The 17,844-nt window shown below is 38.6% G+C and overlaps 1 protein-coding gene across 7 annotated transcripts in view; it reads left to right on the forward strand.

The window, feature by feature from the left end:
- The window catches only part of PAQR3 (progestin and adipoQ receptor family member 3), a 1,198,746-nt gene that overhangs the window by 1,045,236 nt on the left and 135,666 nt on the right, over positions 1–17,844 (forward strand). For all 7 annotated transcript variants that reach the window (XM_044061213.1, XM_044061218.1, XM_044061217.1 and 4 more), the window contains one exon: positions 17,428–17,518. In XM_044061213.1, the coding sequence (XP_043917148.1) occupies positions 17,428–17,518 (91 nt within the window). The remainder of the gene's footprint in view (positions 1–17,427; positions 17,519–17,844) is intronic.

Below are 17,844 nucleotides of genomic sequence, written 5' to 3' on the forward strand. Positions count from 1 at the left end.
AAACTCATTGCCAAAAAGTGCATTGTCATCCCTTTTGGTAAAAACTCTGTACCCATGAACTACCACATAGGTGGTCATCTACTTAACACCGAAAGTGTGATAAGAGACCTTGGGACACAGGTGGACAGTAGTCTCTCCTTTGAAAATCACATTGACACAGTAGTCAGAAAATCCTTCTACGTGGCACACCTCATCACAAAAGGTTTCTCATCCAGGAAAAAAGAGGTCATTGTTCCCCTCTACTCATCACTCATTAGACCCATTATAGAGTACAACGCCCCTTTTAGTATGTACCTCACAAGACATCTACAACAATTGGAAAGGCCACAGAAATACCTCACAAAGAGGATTACCGGCCTCAAACAGATGCCCTACGCAGGCCGTCTCAAAAAACTCCAGGTTTACTCTGTCGCATATCGCCTACTCATAGGTAATCTCTGCCTAATATACAAAGCTATGTCAAACCCAGAGCTGTTGGACATGCTCCACGTAAAGAAATCCCAATCCCTCCGAGCTACATGCTCTAGGGACCAAAACCTTGTCACCGCAATAAACAGAACATGCTGGAGGGACAGATTCCTGTCCCAGAGTCTTCCCATACTCTGGAACAAGCTACCTATCTTTATCAAACAAAGCTCCTCATTAGCACTCTTCAAGAAAAATCTTGATGATTGGATGGGAGATAGGAAATTCACCCCGGGGATCACTTCTGTGGCTCTGCTTGACAGGGGCACAGGAAAATTATTTTCTTGGGTGGCAAAAGCCAGGGTACCGTTTGGCTAGGCTTATATAGGCCCTAGGGCCAATAGCCTAGTACCTACCTATGAACCTATAACTTTAACTGAATGGAAAAATAAGCTCATCTTAAAAGGATTGTTAAAAGGAGAGTTTGAAGAGTCCATATCTGGTCCCAAGACCGAATCCAGCTTGTCATCTTCCTCGTCCTTCTCCTCTAAGCCAAAGTAATGATCTGATTCGGTACCAAGCAGTTCCTCGGAACCACCTGCAAAAGTACACAAGCAGCCTTTGGTGTTGACAGTTTCCTTGGCACTGACTGGCAAAAATGATTCGGCACCAGGAATTGCTTCAGAATGGCCACCTTAAGCTTCGGCACCAGAGGTTTTGTCAGAACTGAAGCAGCCTTTATTCAGGACATCATCTAGAACCGCATATTCTCCATCGGTCAATCCATTTGTGGACTGACTATCTAGTCCATTCATGGAACTGAGACCACCTAGGTCTCCTTCGGCATCTTCCATTCAGTCCACTAAGAGCCTCTCAGAGTCTGACATCATCTAGCTGGTGGAACAGATCTTGATGGTGAGGGGATTACCTCCAACTTCGGTTTCCAGCCAACTTGGCACCGGGACCTGTCCCTCTTTGACACCGTCTCATTTTCCTTCATCTCTAGTTGAGTCTTTAAAGGCCCTGGCACTGACCTGCCCGGCTGTGACTTTCTCTGTTCTGGTAAGACCCTGTTCTCTGAAACCGAGAATTACCTTGACCTTGAGCTCTTCCGGTTTATCGGGACCAGAGGTCTCCCAGGGTCAAGAATTCATCACCTGCTCCAAGGAGCAGGTTTCGATTTTTTTTTTTTTTTTTTTCCAGAACCTTCCATGCCCAGTGTGGGGTGGGACCACGGTTTCAAAGGAGTCTATTTTGGTTCCAGGCTCCCATCCCTCTATGGGGAGGGGGGACCGGCCTTCCAGATCATGGATAAGGCCTTGTCCATTGTGGACTCCCAGTCCTTGCCATTCTTGTCGGGCCAAACATCTATATCCTCTCGACCAGAGCTACCGTCAACCTCATCCCTAGGACAGAGGGCACAAAGCCTCAGGAGAGACTAACCTTATTGGTTTCTTCTTTAGATACTGCCCTGGAACATCCCCCTGAGGACGTATCTGCAAAGAAAAAGTGCAAGAGGAAGTACTTAGACTCCCCGGAAGAGTCCTTCACTGAGGATACTGAATTTAATGAGAGGGAAGGTTCCCACAGGTCAACCCTGATGATGATTCTGTCGCGGATAACCTGGAAATGCTGAAACAGGGGTGTCTCTTCTTCCCTCCAGCCTTCCTCAGAGGAGTCAGTATACCTCGAGTCTTTTCATACCCAGCCCTCTAACTCTTGGATCTCTCCTCCCACTGATGAGCTTATTAAATTGATCGTGCAGCAGGCTTGGAAGATTCCTGACTCCATTGAGCCATCCCCAAGAGGCCTAACCAGATCCTTTCTGCCTCTAAGGACGAGTAGCAATGGGCTAAGGGTATCTTTTTAGATGCCATGGTGATAGCGACAGCCACAAAGAAGGAACTTGCAGAGGAACAAGGAGTCTAGAACTATCACTTCACTCTCAGGTCTTTGAACTACATGGTGCACTTTACCAGGCTGCAGAGTGATCTGATTAAAGAGCTGTCCATTACTGTCACAGGAGTAGTAGCCAAAGGGTTACAAAACAAGGTTACCTCTCAGCTCGCCACCCTCCAATCAATTTCTAACTCCTCCATGAGGCTAATTGCCCATGCAGCTGAAGAGACGACAAGAACAGTGGATTCAAATGTTGCCATTAGGAGACACGCCTTCATGCGCTTATGTAACTTTTTGGAGCCATTTAAATCTTCATTTGTCAATGCTTCATTTTATGGCTCCAAAAAGTGTTACCCAAGGTAAAAGTTACACTGGCCAGATGTGAGAAAAGTGGGAAGACTCTTTCTGCCATTGGCATATGCTTCTCCACTCCTCAACAAAAAGTCCCAAGGTCCTTTCCAGGGCTCATGTGGCAAGGACTTTCCCTGGGGCACAGGGGGATGTAACAATGGAAGACTGCAGAACCATGGATCCAGAGATTCTTTCTCTGGTAACTTCTGCCAGCACTCCTGAATGGAGGCCCGATTGCCTTCCCCTTGAGGCCGTCAGGGGACGAATATCCCTGCACTTAATCTGCCTGGCTACAGATAACATCGGACAAATGAGTGCAGGGAATCACTTCCAGAGGTTGCATTATTCCCCTTTCATCAAATCCAAAAACGCAAAAAAGTCTTCAGGCCGTTCCACCCAGACACATGGAAGCAGCAGTCATATAAATTCAAAAACTGCTAGAAAAAAGAGTCATCCAAGAAGTCCCACCAGACCAGAGAGGATTCTTTATAGTGCCCAAAAACACAGGGGACTGGAGACCCATTTTGGAACTTAGCCACTTTAACAAGGCAGTTCAGCAAACCAAATTCCAGACGGTCGCTGTACAGTCAATACTTCCTTTCTTGGAAAAAGATGATTGGATGTGCTGTATAGATCTTCAGGATGTTTATTACCATATACAAATGGACAAACGCTTCAGAAGATTCCTGCACTTCTGGCTAGGAAGCCAGTCATTTCCAGTTCAGACCACTGCTCTTTGGTCTTGCCACAGGCCCCAGGTTGTTTACCAAATGCATGGCAGTGGTAGCAGCTCATCTCAGACTGCAGGGATTTCAAGTTTTTCCTTATCTCAATTACTGGCTTCTTACCACTACCACCAAGCGTCCGCTAGAACATGCAAGAGATTACACCCTGTGTCTTTGCGCTTCATTAGGCATTACAGTAAATCACTAAAAGTCAAATTTGCAACCTCCTCAACAATTGGAATTTATCAGACCTCTAATAAATACTGTTACAGGAATTGCTTCACTTCCAGTAGACAGGCTCCAAAAGATCAGATCACAAGTAAACCATATAGTTCAGAATAGAAGTGCTCCAGCCAGATTCCTCCTACAGGTGCTGGGCTAAATGGCAGCCACTGTAACTCAAGTCCCCTTGGCTAGATATCACTTGCGGATTCTACAATGGCTTCTAGCTTCCCAATGGTCATTAATGAATCAGCTGACATCATACAGCATCTTGATCCCCATTCGTTCCAAACAAGACCTGTCTTGGTGGCTCCATTCCAACGAGATTCTTTCAGGCCATCCTTTCATCCTTCCACAGCCCCAAGCCATAATGACTACAGGTGCTTCCCAGATAGGAGGCCATTATCTGGGAAGGACTGTCCAAGGCACTTGGTCCCAACAGGAGGCTAATTTGCACATCAGTGTTCTAGAGATGAGGGTGTTGCTCTTGGCAATGCAAGCATTTCAAGATATTCTTCCCTTGGGAAAAGTGACAATTCAGACGGGACAACATGCCAGTAGTCTGGTACATCAATAACTGGGGGGAAGCAAATCTTACCCACTTTGTCGAGAAGCCCTCAGTCTGGTAATGGGCGATTTCTTCCAACTGCTTTCTCATGGCAAGGCATATTCCGGGGAGCTCCAACATGATAACAGACAAATTGAGCAGAACTATTCTAATGCCTCCTTAGTGGTCTCTCAATCCTGTGGTGGCGAAGAAGATATTCTGCCACTGGGATCAACCTTGTTGCGATCTGTTTGTGTCCTTGCTGAACAACAGGTGCAGCAGTTACTTTGCCCAAATCCTCACCCCCAGGGAGTCGCCCAGAGACACACTTTTCCATGATTGACCCCCCCGGTCTGCTGTATGCCTTTCCCCCCAACTCTTCTGATATCCCAGTTTCTAAAGAAAGCCACGAGGTGGAGAACACAATAATCCTCATTGATCCATTCTGGCCTCGACAGGTTTAATTCCCCATCATATGGCCTCATCTACTTTGGAAACCTTGGATTCTGGACTCTGCTCTCTGCTCCAGGTCTATTAGCTCATCTAGAAGGTATGGTTCCTCTGAATTTCCAACATCTCAAGCTCACTGCATGGCTTCTCCGATTCCCATGATTGCCAGGCATTTGGTCTGTCACAAACCTTATAGAGGAAACTGTACCAGAATAAATGGGAAAAATGTACTAGATGGGCTCTTAACAATGATCTTGACCCTTATACAGCTGCCGTGGATAAAGTATTGTATTTTCTGGCTGTTCTTTATCACTCATCATCTACCGTTTGGATCCATCTAGCAGCAATATCTAATTTCCATACTGGTTTCATTGATCCTTCACTTAAGTCGCATAAACTTTGTAAAGCTTTTTTGAAGGGAATCGTAATGTTAAGGCCTCTGTTTAAAGAGCACAGTTCTCCATGGGAGTTACCGTCAGTTCTACAATCTCTTACTCTGACCCCTTTTGAATCTTCAGCTACTTGTGACTTAAAATTTCTGACATGGAAAACTTTGTTTTTATTAACTATTACTTCTGCAAGAAGAATATTGGAAACTCAAACCTCGTCCTGCAAGCCCCCCTATATAATATTTCACAAGGACAGAATTTCCCTCAGGACTAATCCTTCCTTCTTGTCAAAGGTAGTCCCAGAATCTAATATCAATCAAACATTGCACCTACCAGTCTTTCCCTAATTTCTCTTGTAATGGAGAATACTGTCTACACTTATTAGATGTTCACAGGCAGCTACATTTTTATCTTCACAGTACGAAGGATATGAGATCATCTGACCAACTGTTTGTTGCCTTTTCTAAACTTTCCTTGGGTAACCCAGTTTCCAAGGTTACCTTAGCTAAATGTCTGAGAGGTTGTATCACCTTTATCTATCATTCAGAGGGACTTCACCCACCACTCCCTGTGAAAGCCCACTCATCTATAGCTGTAGTAGCTTCTGCAGTTTTTCATGCCAGATCTTCTTTAGATGACATTTGTGCAGCAACCACATGGTCATGTCCTCATACTTTTATCAGTCATTATAAACTGGACCAGGTCTGTAAGGGTACATGCATCATTTGGCTCAATGGTGCTCAGGAATATTCTTCCATGAGACCTCCCAAGATTCCGGTTGCTAGGGACTCTGCCCCACAGTCAAGGATTACGTGAAGATTGACATCAGGTAAAGAAGTTATGTCTTACCGTAATGTTCCATCTGTGTTGTCTATGTTCACTAATCCTTAACATTCCCCCCTCCTCCCCTGGCCTGAGTCTTTTAGTGGATCGATTACTCCAAGGACTGGTTTCACAATAGGGACAGAGATCTGGTCTCTTTTTGTAATTTACTTTCCATCTGCCACTGTTTTAGGCAAACTCGATCTAAGGTAATTTAGAGGAGCATTATGGGTAGAGCCTAGCTCGAGAGTTTGGAAGGCGCGAGCTGAAGTAAATGGCCGAGTCGGTTCCAAGGCTCAGAACCAAGCTCACAGTCAAGGATTAGTGAAGATCGACAACACAGATGGAATGCTGTAGTAAGACATAACTTCTTTTTTCGAACATAGAGAGTATTGTGTATGTGGTGGGGGTGTGTGTATTGACAGTATCTGAGATAGTGTGCATATACATATGTTAATATTACTATTACTTATAAGTCTCTGTTATTTTATGTAAATCCTCTCAAACATTATTTTCTAACATAGAGAGTAGTATGTGTTTGGGGGATTGTATATTAACATGTTTAACTAATCCCCTTAATTTATATATATTTTCCATACATAATTTCAAGTAATCTGTTTTTTTGGTTTTCTGTCTGGTAAATGTGGTTGTATGTGATGAGCTTTATCCATGTGCAGTGAGTGTTGTGTTGAATGGTTTTGGCTGCATGAAAATCACTTGTATAAATTACTTCACTCTCTTAATAGTTTTAACTTGTGGTTGTTCTTTACTTGGGCTCTTATTCAAAAAATTAGAGATAGTATTGACTATTTTTGTAGTAACTGCTTCTTTTCAGTCCCTTTTTCTGCGTAGTGTTAGTTAAATAGTTTTAAATTTTTTTTTCACATACTTCAGGAACTGTTTTTCAGCTTATAACAGTCTAGATTCCATGTTCAAGCTGTCTGGGCTGCAGGAAATGTATTTTGACCTTTACCCCTCATTTACAGGATGTGAACTTTTAAAATGTTAAAAACAAGCAGTAGAAACACAAAAATGGAACATTTAAGATTATTCTAGTTAATTTTAAAACATATGCATATAGTTGTTATCTTTTAAAAACTGGAATAATGACAAGAAGAAAAGGAAGGAAAAATGCGGTGGGAAGAAGAGAAAGAAGACGTTTAGTGACGTCTTGTGATCACTAGACACACTAGATCAGTAATCATAGTTCAGTGAAAGTTGTATCCTTTGTACAAGTACAGTGTAGATATACTTATGCAGCAGACCATCACAGTGCAGAGGAATATGTCATTTATAGTGATGAAAATGCTTGCTTAAAACAATATTACTGTTTTCAGTGTGTCGTGAAATTAGCTTAAAAAGCTAATATAACTTTAATAATAATAAATTAGACAGTTACTGCTATACAGAATACTTCTGATAAACCAAGAAGTACCTATTCCAGTAATGGAATTTCCTGTTCAGTTTTACTGGTTCTGTAACATGTTACCTGATAAGTTGTACACACAAATATTTACACACTGTCAGACTGGATTTTTGATTATTCAGTCTAAACATTTCAGGACTTGGCATTTTGAGTACTAATATTTTAAAAGATTACTTTCGTTAACTGATCCATTATTGTCACTAACCCTAATATATTATTTCCTACCCACATTTCATTTATCCAAGTACAAACCATTAACTGCTTTGCTAGCTATGTCTTATATTTCTGACATTTTTGTAACTTTTGCATTGTTCAAGGGCTATCTGGTATTTTCTACCTGGGCTCTCTCAGAATACAGATTCTTCACAAAAATAAATAGTTTCATTAAATAAAATCTAATAAGTAAAGTAACTGATCTACGTCTTGCAACAGACAGTGGCACATCCAAAGCTTTAAACTAAAAAAAAAAAAAAGAAAAAAAAAAATATATATATATATATATATACATATATATATATGTATATATATATATATATATATATGTATATATATATATATATATATATATATATATATATATATATATATATATATATATATATATATATATACAGGTTCCGTTCAGAAGCTTGAAATACTGAAATCTCGAATTTCAGTATTTCCAGCCCAAGAAGTCGAATCCACATAATAGCGAAAGTTTGAAGCACGAAATTCAAAACCTCGAATACCGGAGGTTTTCAATTTCACGCTTCTAAAGTTCCGCTATGGTTATGTATTCAGGTAAGTGTATGTGTGTGTGTGTGTGTGTGTGTGTGTGTGTGTGTGTGTGTGTGTGTGTGCGCGTGTGTGCGCGCGCGTGTGTGTGTGTGTGTGTGTGTGTTAAGGGGTTTGGGTAGGGGCTGTGGTGTGTGTCAGTGTGTTTTGTTGCTGTGATGTGTGTGTGCGAAGAGAAAGTAACTTGTGAGATGGTGTTTTGTATTTTTGTATGTAGTTTTGTATGTGTTTGTATGTAGTGCAGCCTCGAAGTGAGAATATTTACGTAGGGGAGTGTGGGGGGCACATGGGGGCTTGCCCCCCTGCTTTCATGTAGTAGAGTGATTTATGTGTGTTTGTGTGGTGGATGGTTTGTGTGTGTGTGTGTGCAGTAAAACCGCGAAATTCAAAACTTCCGGTATTCGAGATTTTGAATTTTGAGGTTTTTGTTTTCGTTCCACTTCTTGGGCTTGAGATACTGAAATTCGAGATTTTAGTATTTTGAGCTTCTGAAGTGAATCCATATATATATATATATACACACATAGACCATGGGTGATCCACAGATAATGGAAGACCAAAGAGGTAGTTAAGTATCAAGACTGTTAGTAGAATGTAGAATACACAATACAGGAAACAGCCCCAATACTAAATAGACACACCGTAAAAAAGAAGAACAAATGAACTGGTAGCAAAATACGGTGGTCTAACCACGGAGTATATCTCGTAGCAAAAAATGTTCAGACAGACACACTGGCAGCTTCTCCAAAGCTCAAGACACAGTTAACCAAACTTCACTTAAAAAAGAGAACACACTTGCAGAGTCTCCAAAGCTCAAAGTACAGTTGACCAAAGTTCACTTTAAAAAAGAACACACTTGCAGCTTCTCCAAAGTTTAAAACGTGTTTAATCCATAAAAGATAGTAAGCGCTTTCGCGTAGGTTCACCTACGCTTCCTCAGACATAAAAACTATGTAAAACTCTCCAACTTTTAAACACAAATAGGTGGGAAAATTTAACAATTAACTAAACGATCATTCAATCTGCCTCATCTGTTAACCAGAATTTAAAGGAGAATGACAACTGCAGCAAAAGACTGCCTCCTAAATGTAAACAAAACACTCTCGGGCATTACAACTGATATCAATTCGGCTGCATAGATCTTGCACATAGTCGGCATGCTATTCAAAACATTGTCAGTAAGCAATATGGAAAGAATATTCATACAAAACCACATCTTACACAATATTAAAATTCTTTATATACTGACAAAATAATGACAGAAATCATCGATCATGCTAAACATCAATAGCAATTCCATTTTCATCTTCTACATAAGTGAATTAATCTAACTATGGATAAATAAGTGACAACGCTAAACCACTTTGTTCCTACAAAAAGAAACCTCCTTGATTAAAGCCGCTGGCTATGTCTTATCAAATAGGCATATTGCCATCAGACAGGCTCGTGGTCAAAGATTAAATTAAAAATGTCGGACAGTTATTAAAAGTGCAAAACTTGCAGTCGCTATCTCTAGCCATGTTCTCTCTCACTGTCTCGTGCACCTGCAGTCAATCTGTACAATCCAAAACGTTCTGTAAAATACATTCCTCCTAAACGGTACAGATACGTATAAATGAAGATACATCATAGAAGCGAATTATGCAAAGGAAACACTGTCTGGCGTCCTAGCATTATGCGCATGACCCATCCCATCTAAACACAACCCCACGGTGGTAACGTCCCTCCAACCCCTATCTGCATGAACTTCAAAGAGTAAGCTGTCGCAAAACAGTCCCAAGCAGTAAAACCTGTACATATCTGATCTCAGATCAAGCAGCTCTCAATGCCGAACTGCAACATCCTAAAATGTAGACCATACTATCACCTCATATATCATACCCAGAAGTACACATATATTCTCTATACATATAAGAGAAGTTTTTTGTATATACAACAAAACATATGAATGCGACGGCTGTGTTACAGACATATGCTCTACTGCCAATGGCAGATACCCAAAGCATTGACTCCATTAATGGTATGATCTCTTTTCCCAAAGGGAACCATTAAATAAAAAATAAAAAATATAAAATATATATATGGTACCAAAACAACTAAACAGGCATCACATAAGTACACATTACTAAGTCACATGTCACTTCCGGAAGTAAACCGAACACTTTTTCAACCAAAATGGCCAAGCAAAGACAATTATGTGCAACTCAATAATTCAACTCTAAAACAAATCAAATTTCCCATAGCCATCAAAAACCAGCTATAGAAAATTTTTTACCTGTGGAGATATCTATGAGAAGTACCCGATACGGACTTCACACAAAACACCTTATGGCATCTAAACGGAATACAAACGTAAACCCACTAACAACAGCTATATGCACGCCTACATATCCGAATGCATAAACCAAATGCTGTACTCAGATGGTTTGAGACGTTCTGGTCGGAAATAGAGTCGACCACCACTTTTCTAACATTCACACATGAGTACTCTAATTCATCTATCCCTTTTCTAGATGTGACATTGAATATTAATGAGAAGGGACAGATTATTCCAACACTGTATAGGAAACCTGTCTGGAGGAACTCTATTCTCAGATATGAAAGCATGCACCCCAGGCATGTTTTCTTTGGCGTTGTCAAGAGCCAATTTATCAGGTTGAGTAGGCTTTGTAAAGATCCCTGTGAATTGGAGAAGGAAGCTGATTTGATGGAGTCATTATTTAGAGATAGAGGGTATAAATCAAGCATGGTTAAGAGCATCAGGAATACTGTTCTAGGTTCTGGTACCAATGTACCCAAGGGTACATTACATCATATCAATAGGGATTTGGCTGAAACACAGACATCTGATTGTCTTAGGTATACTGTTAAATATACCAGTGATGTGAGATCCATTCAAGGGGTGATCATACGTAACTGGAACATGTTAACCTTGGATGATGCTACTAGGGAGATTATAGGTAATAGACCACAGTTTCTGTTCAAGAACAGTAGAAATTTGAAGATGATTTTAACCAACCATCCACTGTTTGGGGCGACAAGCGTTGACACCAGCTTGGGATTGGGAACATACCCATGTAATCGTTGCAATAGATGCCAGTATATTACTTCTGTTCAGAATTTTGTACATCCTTGTATGAGTTTTAGGTTTTCGCCCAAGTTTCATGCTACCTGTGAGACCACCAATGTGGTATATCTAGCCCACTGCTTGAACTGTACAGCTTTTTATATAGGCCTTACAAAAAGGAGACTTAGCGATAGGATTTATAATCATTTATATGATTTGAAGAAAGGCAATGAGAATAATGCCTTAGTTAAGCACTCCTTGGAATATCCTACGCATCGGTCATTTGAGTTTCGGGTTTTAGAAATAGTAAGGGTTAGTCACAGAGGTGGTGATCTAGCCAATATGCTAGCTAAGGTCGAACTGAACTGGATATTGAAAATGAGGGCACATGTATACCCAGGCTTGAATAACTCTATTACTATTAAGCCTGTACTGTAAGGAGTTGGGAGTTAGGATTTTGCCTCCTTGCCACTTTTGTGAGTTGCCTTATATATCTGCCAATGTTGTGTATAGAACAGTGGGCCTTGGTGTGGTCACTTTGTAAGTCTTGAGAGGTAGTTGTGTTGTGTTAGGAAATCAAGGTATTTTGATTTTATGGTTTCTATAATGTATTTTACTTTAGATTGATTGTTGGCTTTATATTGCTCTTCATTTGATCTCGTCTTGAAGATTTCAAATGATATATTTCAGTAAGAGCTTATTGTAATATAGCTTTTAATAGGGTTTACACAAGTTCATATGTTCCATTTTGTTTACGTTCACTAAGTGAATGTTGTTTAATATGTGGAGGTGCTGTGATTATATAACTGTTGGTCACGTCTGTGTTGTGTATATTTTTAATGGTATTAATGGATAGGAGTTCATTGTGACATGATTTCCGACAGAGTTAACATCAGCTCACCCTTTCCATCTTGCCCCATGATTGTCAAGGGAATGCAGCCCTATATATGGATGTTTTAGAATAGCACAGCGTTTGGTTTATGCATTCGGATATGTAGGCGTGCATATAGCTGTTGTTAGTGGGTTTACGTTTGTATTCCGTTTAGATGCCATAAGGTGTTTTGTGTGAAGTCCGTATCGGGTACTTTTCATAGATATCTGCACAGGTAAAAAATTTTCTATAGCTGGTTTTTGATGGCTATGGGAAATTTGATTTGTTTTAGAGTTGAATTATTGAGTTGCACATAATTGCCTTTGCTTGGCCATTTTGGTTGAAAAAGTGTTCGGTTTACTTCCGGAAGTGACATGTGACTTAGTAATGTGTACTTATGCGATGCCTGTTTAGTTGTTTTGGTACCATATATATATTTTATATTTTTTATTTTTTATTTAATGGTTCCCTTTGGGAAAAGAGATCATACCATTAATGGAGTCAATGCTTTGGGTATCTGCCATTGGCAGTAGAGCATATGTCTGTAACACAGCCGTCGCATTCATATGTCTTGTTGTATATACAAAAAACTTCTCTTATATGTATAGAGAATATATGTGTACTTCTGGGTATGATATATGAGGTGATAGTATGGTCTACATTTTAGGATGTCGCAGTTCGGCATTGAGAGCTGCTTGATTTGAGATCAGATATGTACAGGTTTTACTGCTTGGGACTGTTTTGCGACAGCTTACTCTTTGAAGTTCATGCAGATAGGGGTTGGAGGGATGTTACCACCGTGGGGGTTGTGTTTAGATGGGATGGGTCATGCGTCATACGTTAGGACGCGTATTGTAGTGTTTCCTTTGCATAATTCGCTTCTATGATGTATCTTCATTTATACGTATCTGTACCGTTTAGGAGGAATGTATTTTACAGAACGTTTTGGATTGTACAGATTGACTGCAGGTGCACGAGACAGTGAGAGAGAACATGGCTAGAGATAGCGACTGCAAGTTTTGCACTTTTAATAACTGTCCGACATTTTTAATTTAATCTTTGACCACGAGCCTGTCTGATGGCAATATGCCTATTTGATAAGACATAGCCAGCGGCTTTAATCAAGGAGGTTTCTTTTTGTAGGAACAAAGTGGTTTAGCGTTGTCACTTATTTATCCATAGTTAGATTAATTCACTTATGTAGAAGATGAAAATGGAATTGCTATTGATGTTTAGCATGATCAATGATTTCTGTCATTATTTTGTCAGTATATAAAGAATTTTAATACTGTGTAAGATGTGGTTTTGTATGAATATTCTTTCCATATTGCTTACTGACAATGTTTTGAATAGCATGCTGACTATGTGCAAGATCTATGCAGCCGAATTGATATCAGTTGTAATGCCCGAGAGTGTTTTGTTTACATTTAGGAGGCAGTCTTTTGCTGCAGTTGTCATTCTCCTTTAAATTCTGGTTAACAGATGAGGCAGATTGAATGATCGTTTAGTTAATTGTTAAATTTTCCCACCTATTTGTGTTTAAAAGTTGGAGAGTTTTACATAGTTTTTATGTCTGAGGAAGCGTAGGTGAACCTACGCGAAAGCGCTTACTATCTTTTATGGATTAAACACGTTTTAAACTTTGGAGAAGCTGCAAGTGTGTTCTTTTTTAAAGTGAACTTTGGTCAACTGTACTTTGAGCTTTGGAGACTCTGCAAGTGTGTTCTCTTTTTTAAGTGAACTTTGGTTAACTGTGTCTTGAGCTTTGGAGAAGCTGCCAGTGTGTCTGTTTGAACATTTTTTGCTACGAGATATACTCCGTGGTTAGACCACCGTAATTTGCTACCAGTAGAATGTAGAAGACTTAAAATGCATAGCATGAATGAAGCTGATAGCATAGTACACCAACTGTGTGACATGTGCCATACGTAACATCTTGCACTGTATTAAAATATTGTTATAGAGAGCTATTCAAAATCTGAAAGTTGATAAGATACAGATTTAGCATCCGTAGTTAAGTACATTATGCTACATTGCAATTCTGTATACAGGAGGACATCCACATTCAAAAACACACTCAAAATTAAGTATATATTTACACAGACCACACTTGTCTATTCATAAGTAAGGGGTCTACAGATGTATGTATAACTGCTTACAAAAACTAAATATCCCCATAACCTTTTAATATTACTTCAATATATAGTAGTCCCAATCCTTTCCTTGAAATGCAATTGTGAAGTTTAACACCTGATGTGATGCCCAAAAGAGCTACACAATGCAGCAAAACTTTAAGGTTAAACACAGAGAACACTTCATTACAAAAATGGAGATAAAAACAAGCATGCAGGAAGCTGGCATATCTTATATGGGATAACATATGGTTCACACCTCTGCACACTGAGTATACAAAACAGTTTTTACAGACATTTGACTGGAAACTACTAACAGTGATTATAAACTTGCTCTGAGAGAAGTATATGTATTTGACGTCTATAAAGGTATTAATTTGCATATAACATTTATATACATTACTGTACTTATACTTTAAGCTATTGTCTTCTGTGCTATATAAAACAGTTTAGAGGAGAAGATGCTTAAAAGCATCTACTCATAATTTGCACACTGTTCTGTGTATGCACATCCATGTAAATATATTATGCATATGTAAGTACATACAATATACACAAGTATGTAATTTTAAATTGTAGCCCCTTTTAATAATACTTCAATATTTTGACTATTACTTTTACCTTTTCATCCATGTTATTAAATGAGTTTTAAAAGTTTTATGATGCATGATCTTATTTATTTATTAATTACAGTTTGAAGACCGGGATAGTCCGCTGGGCCTGGAATAGCCCATTTTCAGTCGAGGCCCGGGGAGAAAAGCTCCACAGGATATTGACAATTTTATAGTAGTTATACAAAAGTAAGTAAAGTTGTAGAACAGTGAAAAATACAGAGATGGCATACAATTTGTAAAAAAAAAAAAAAAAAAAAAGTCATATCTATGGTCAAATTCTTCTTACCAATCCAGTTAGAAATCCATTCATGAAGGATTATAACAGCTATGTCGTAGAATCTTTATCTAAATTTGGAATTAATAAATGTTACTGAATTTTGAACGACTTAAGTTTAAATGAAAAGGAAACTACTGTTCCGCTTCCTTCACTGATTGCATCCTTATAAATTTTAAAAGATTCATAAATGTTATTATATAGTTAAGGATTTATTGTTTTTATTGTTCCTTAATTCTTAAATCTGCGGGAAACTGTACTTCTATTTATTGGGAAATATATATGTGGAGATTTCTTCACAGAGGTTTTTAACTCCACATAAAGCGACTTTAATATATAACTTTTTAAAAATTAATTGTTGGAGGTGTAATGAAGTGTTTTAATGCAGATTGGTTTAATATGATATTGGATTGTAAAATAGTAACTTTTTTTTGGTTGAATTTAGAAATTTTGCCCAAGCTTTGTGGACAGACAATTGTATAATTTCTAACTCCTTGTTCTCATTTAATCCTCCAGTTTCGGATTCCATTCATAGGGTGCAGGTGCCTCTCCTTTGGTCCATTTCAGCTATAGAAAAGAAATAGTCACAAAGAATTGGAGGTGTAAAATTACTCTTTCTTTCACTGAATTCATTGATTTAGGAAACGGGTCTATAAAGAAGAAATGTCAACAGCCAAAATGAGAACTTTGAATATTACTAACAAGTTTAGATTTTTGTCAAAATTAAGTGATTTACTTGATAAAGTTTAATAATTTAGTTTTCTGTGTTTGATTTTGTTGTGGACATCTATAAATAGTTATGTTTTTGTTCTATTTAGCTTTAAATAATTTTGTGCAATCTTTGTTTTAAAATTAAGAAAAAGATGTTTAAAATAAAAAAGAGTAGCAAAAGCTTGGGTTACTGTAGAAGATTTTGGCAATGGATCAGGAATTGACGAAAGGATATATTTTCCCAGCTTGTCCTGAACTGTTTGATGTAACCCCTTTAAAAGGTAGTGATAAAATAGGTGAAAGAGGTGCTTGAATAGGAGTAGTGGATGTCATTCCCTGCTCAGAAATGCAGAGGAGAGGAGACATTTGTTTAGCTACAGACTGATTAGAGAAGGTTCATCAGTTAAACCTTTGGTTGATATAAAATGACCCTGTAGACTGTACCATTGTTTTTCCTCCTATGAGATCAGTCAGTGACAAAAAAAGCAAAAAATATGTAAGACGGTCTCTTATTGTAGCCTCAGGGTCTGAATTGGGATCTGACACAAAATTAAATTTTCAGATAAGATATTTGACGTATTGCATTTTTTAAACTTCTGAAATGAAATTTGAGTTTCTGGACCAAAGTGACAATTTGAGGTCACAGTGGGAGTATAAGTTTGGAGAGGTACAGTATTCTGCATTACTTAACAGACTGACAGATCTATGCCTTCAATCTCAGAAAGTGTAAGTAACATGTCAGAATCCTGCAAACTGTACCTGACTTGTATTAAAAAGTAAAAAAATATATATATTTGGTGATTTAAGAGTTATAGAATGTGAGGTATATGTCTGTTTTTTTTTCTCCTAGCCTACATTAACTCAGATACTTTATCAGAGTGAAAAGAATTGCAGACACCTTTTTTTAGCTAATTTTACAGAGGCCATACCGAGCCATTGGGTATAAAGCATGCAGTATCTGAACTAACAGTTGGATTCCTTAGATACATTATAAACTGTCTTCAAACCTGATAATGTTCTAAGTAATGTTTCAGGCTGTTAGTAACGAGAGAGCTACACAATGTTGCCGAAGATTCCTGGAACAGTGGAGGAGAAGCAGAAAATGGGGAAGGATAGATTCTACTAACTTATTACACCCCTGTTACTCTTCAGTCAAATCAAGAATAGTCTAGTTTGATTGTTCAAGCCTAAGGTTAGTATCTTCAGGGATGGAGGCTTCAGCATCCTGATTAGCAATGGCCTCATGAACCAGTTTGTTATCACAAGTACTGTTTCTTCCTACTTCATCGAGATCAGGAGTATAATATGATGGGACTGTAAGTGGGAGAAAAAGGACAGAGGGAATGAAGTTAAACAAAAATCTGTTATATGGGTAAAATGTATTATGAGTGGTCACTGAAAGGATGTGCTATCATAAGTCTGACTTGGGTGACTAAGAAGTGAAGTGCTTTGGTATATTGGGTTGTACTAACAAGTAAAAACTGTAAGCAGTTTTAGAATAAGTCTAAATAATACACTTTTCTTGGTGTCTTCAAGAGTTTTTGATGACACATTTTGTAGTTTTTTGGCAAAATCCAGTTGTTAGCTTGGGTTTAACAGGCACTGCTGTAGAGGGAACTTCCAAACTAATCCTTGATCAAACTGAAGTGAGAAGGTGACTAAATAGCACAAGTTATTTACTTTTACAGAAAATGTGGCATAGAATTTGCATTTACCACTAACATGTTTCTTATTTTGTTTCCTTACAGGAGTTTGTGCCTCGTGTTGTGGTGTTGTATTTAATTGCTGCTTTTGCATTTGTTTTCTATATCTCCAAAGTTCCAGAAAGGTATTTCCCAGGTTTGTATATATTTGAATTTGTCATTTGCATTACTCTCAATATACAGAAAGAATCAGTAAAAAAAAAGTCCATGATGCTTGTGGCCTTCCATTCAGTATACATGCACTTGGTGTAGTGTAGACTCCCACAATGACTCTTACTTCCTCCATACTTGGCAAGGGTAACCCTGCAGTAAACTTTAAGATAAGTAAAATTTCATCTGCCCTTTTCCTGATTTTGTACACTTTATCTTCCCCATTGATTCAGTGTTTACACTACTTTTTTATATTAGACATTTGTTGACTAGGTAAACCCACTGTGTACAAGTGCCTCTTTTCTGATATAA

The sequence above is a fragment of the Protopterus annectens genome, chromosome 2.part0 (assembly GCF_019279795.1).
Source record: "Protopterus annectens isolate FY-2018-M chromosome 2.part0, PAN1.0, whole genome shotgun sequence".
NCBI classification, from domain to species: Eukaryota; Metazoa; Chordata; order Ceratodontiformes; family Protopteridae; genus Protopterus; species Protopterus annectens.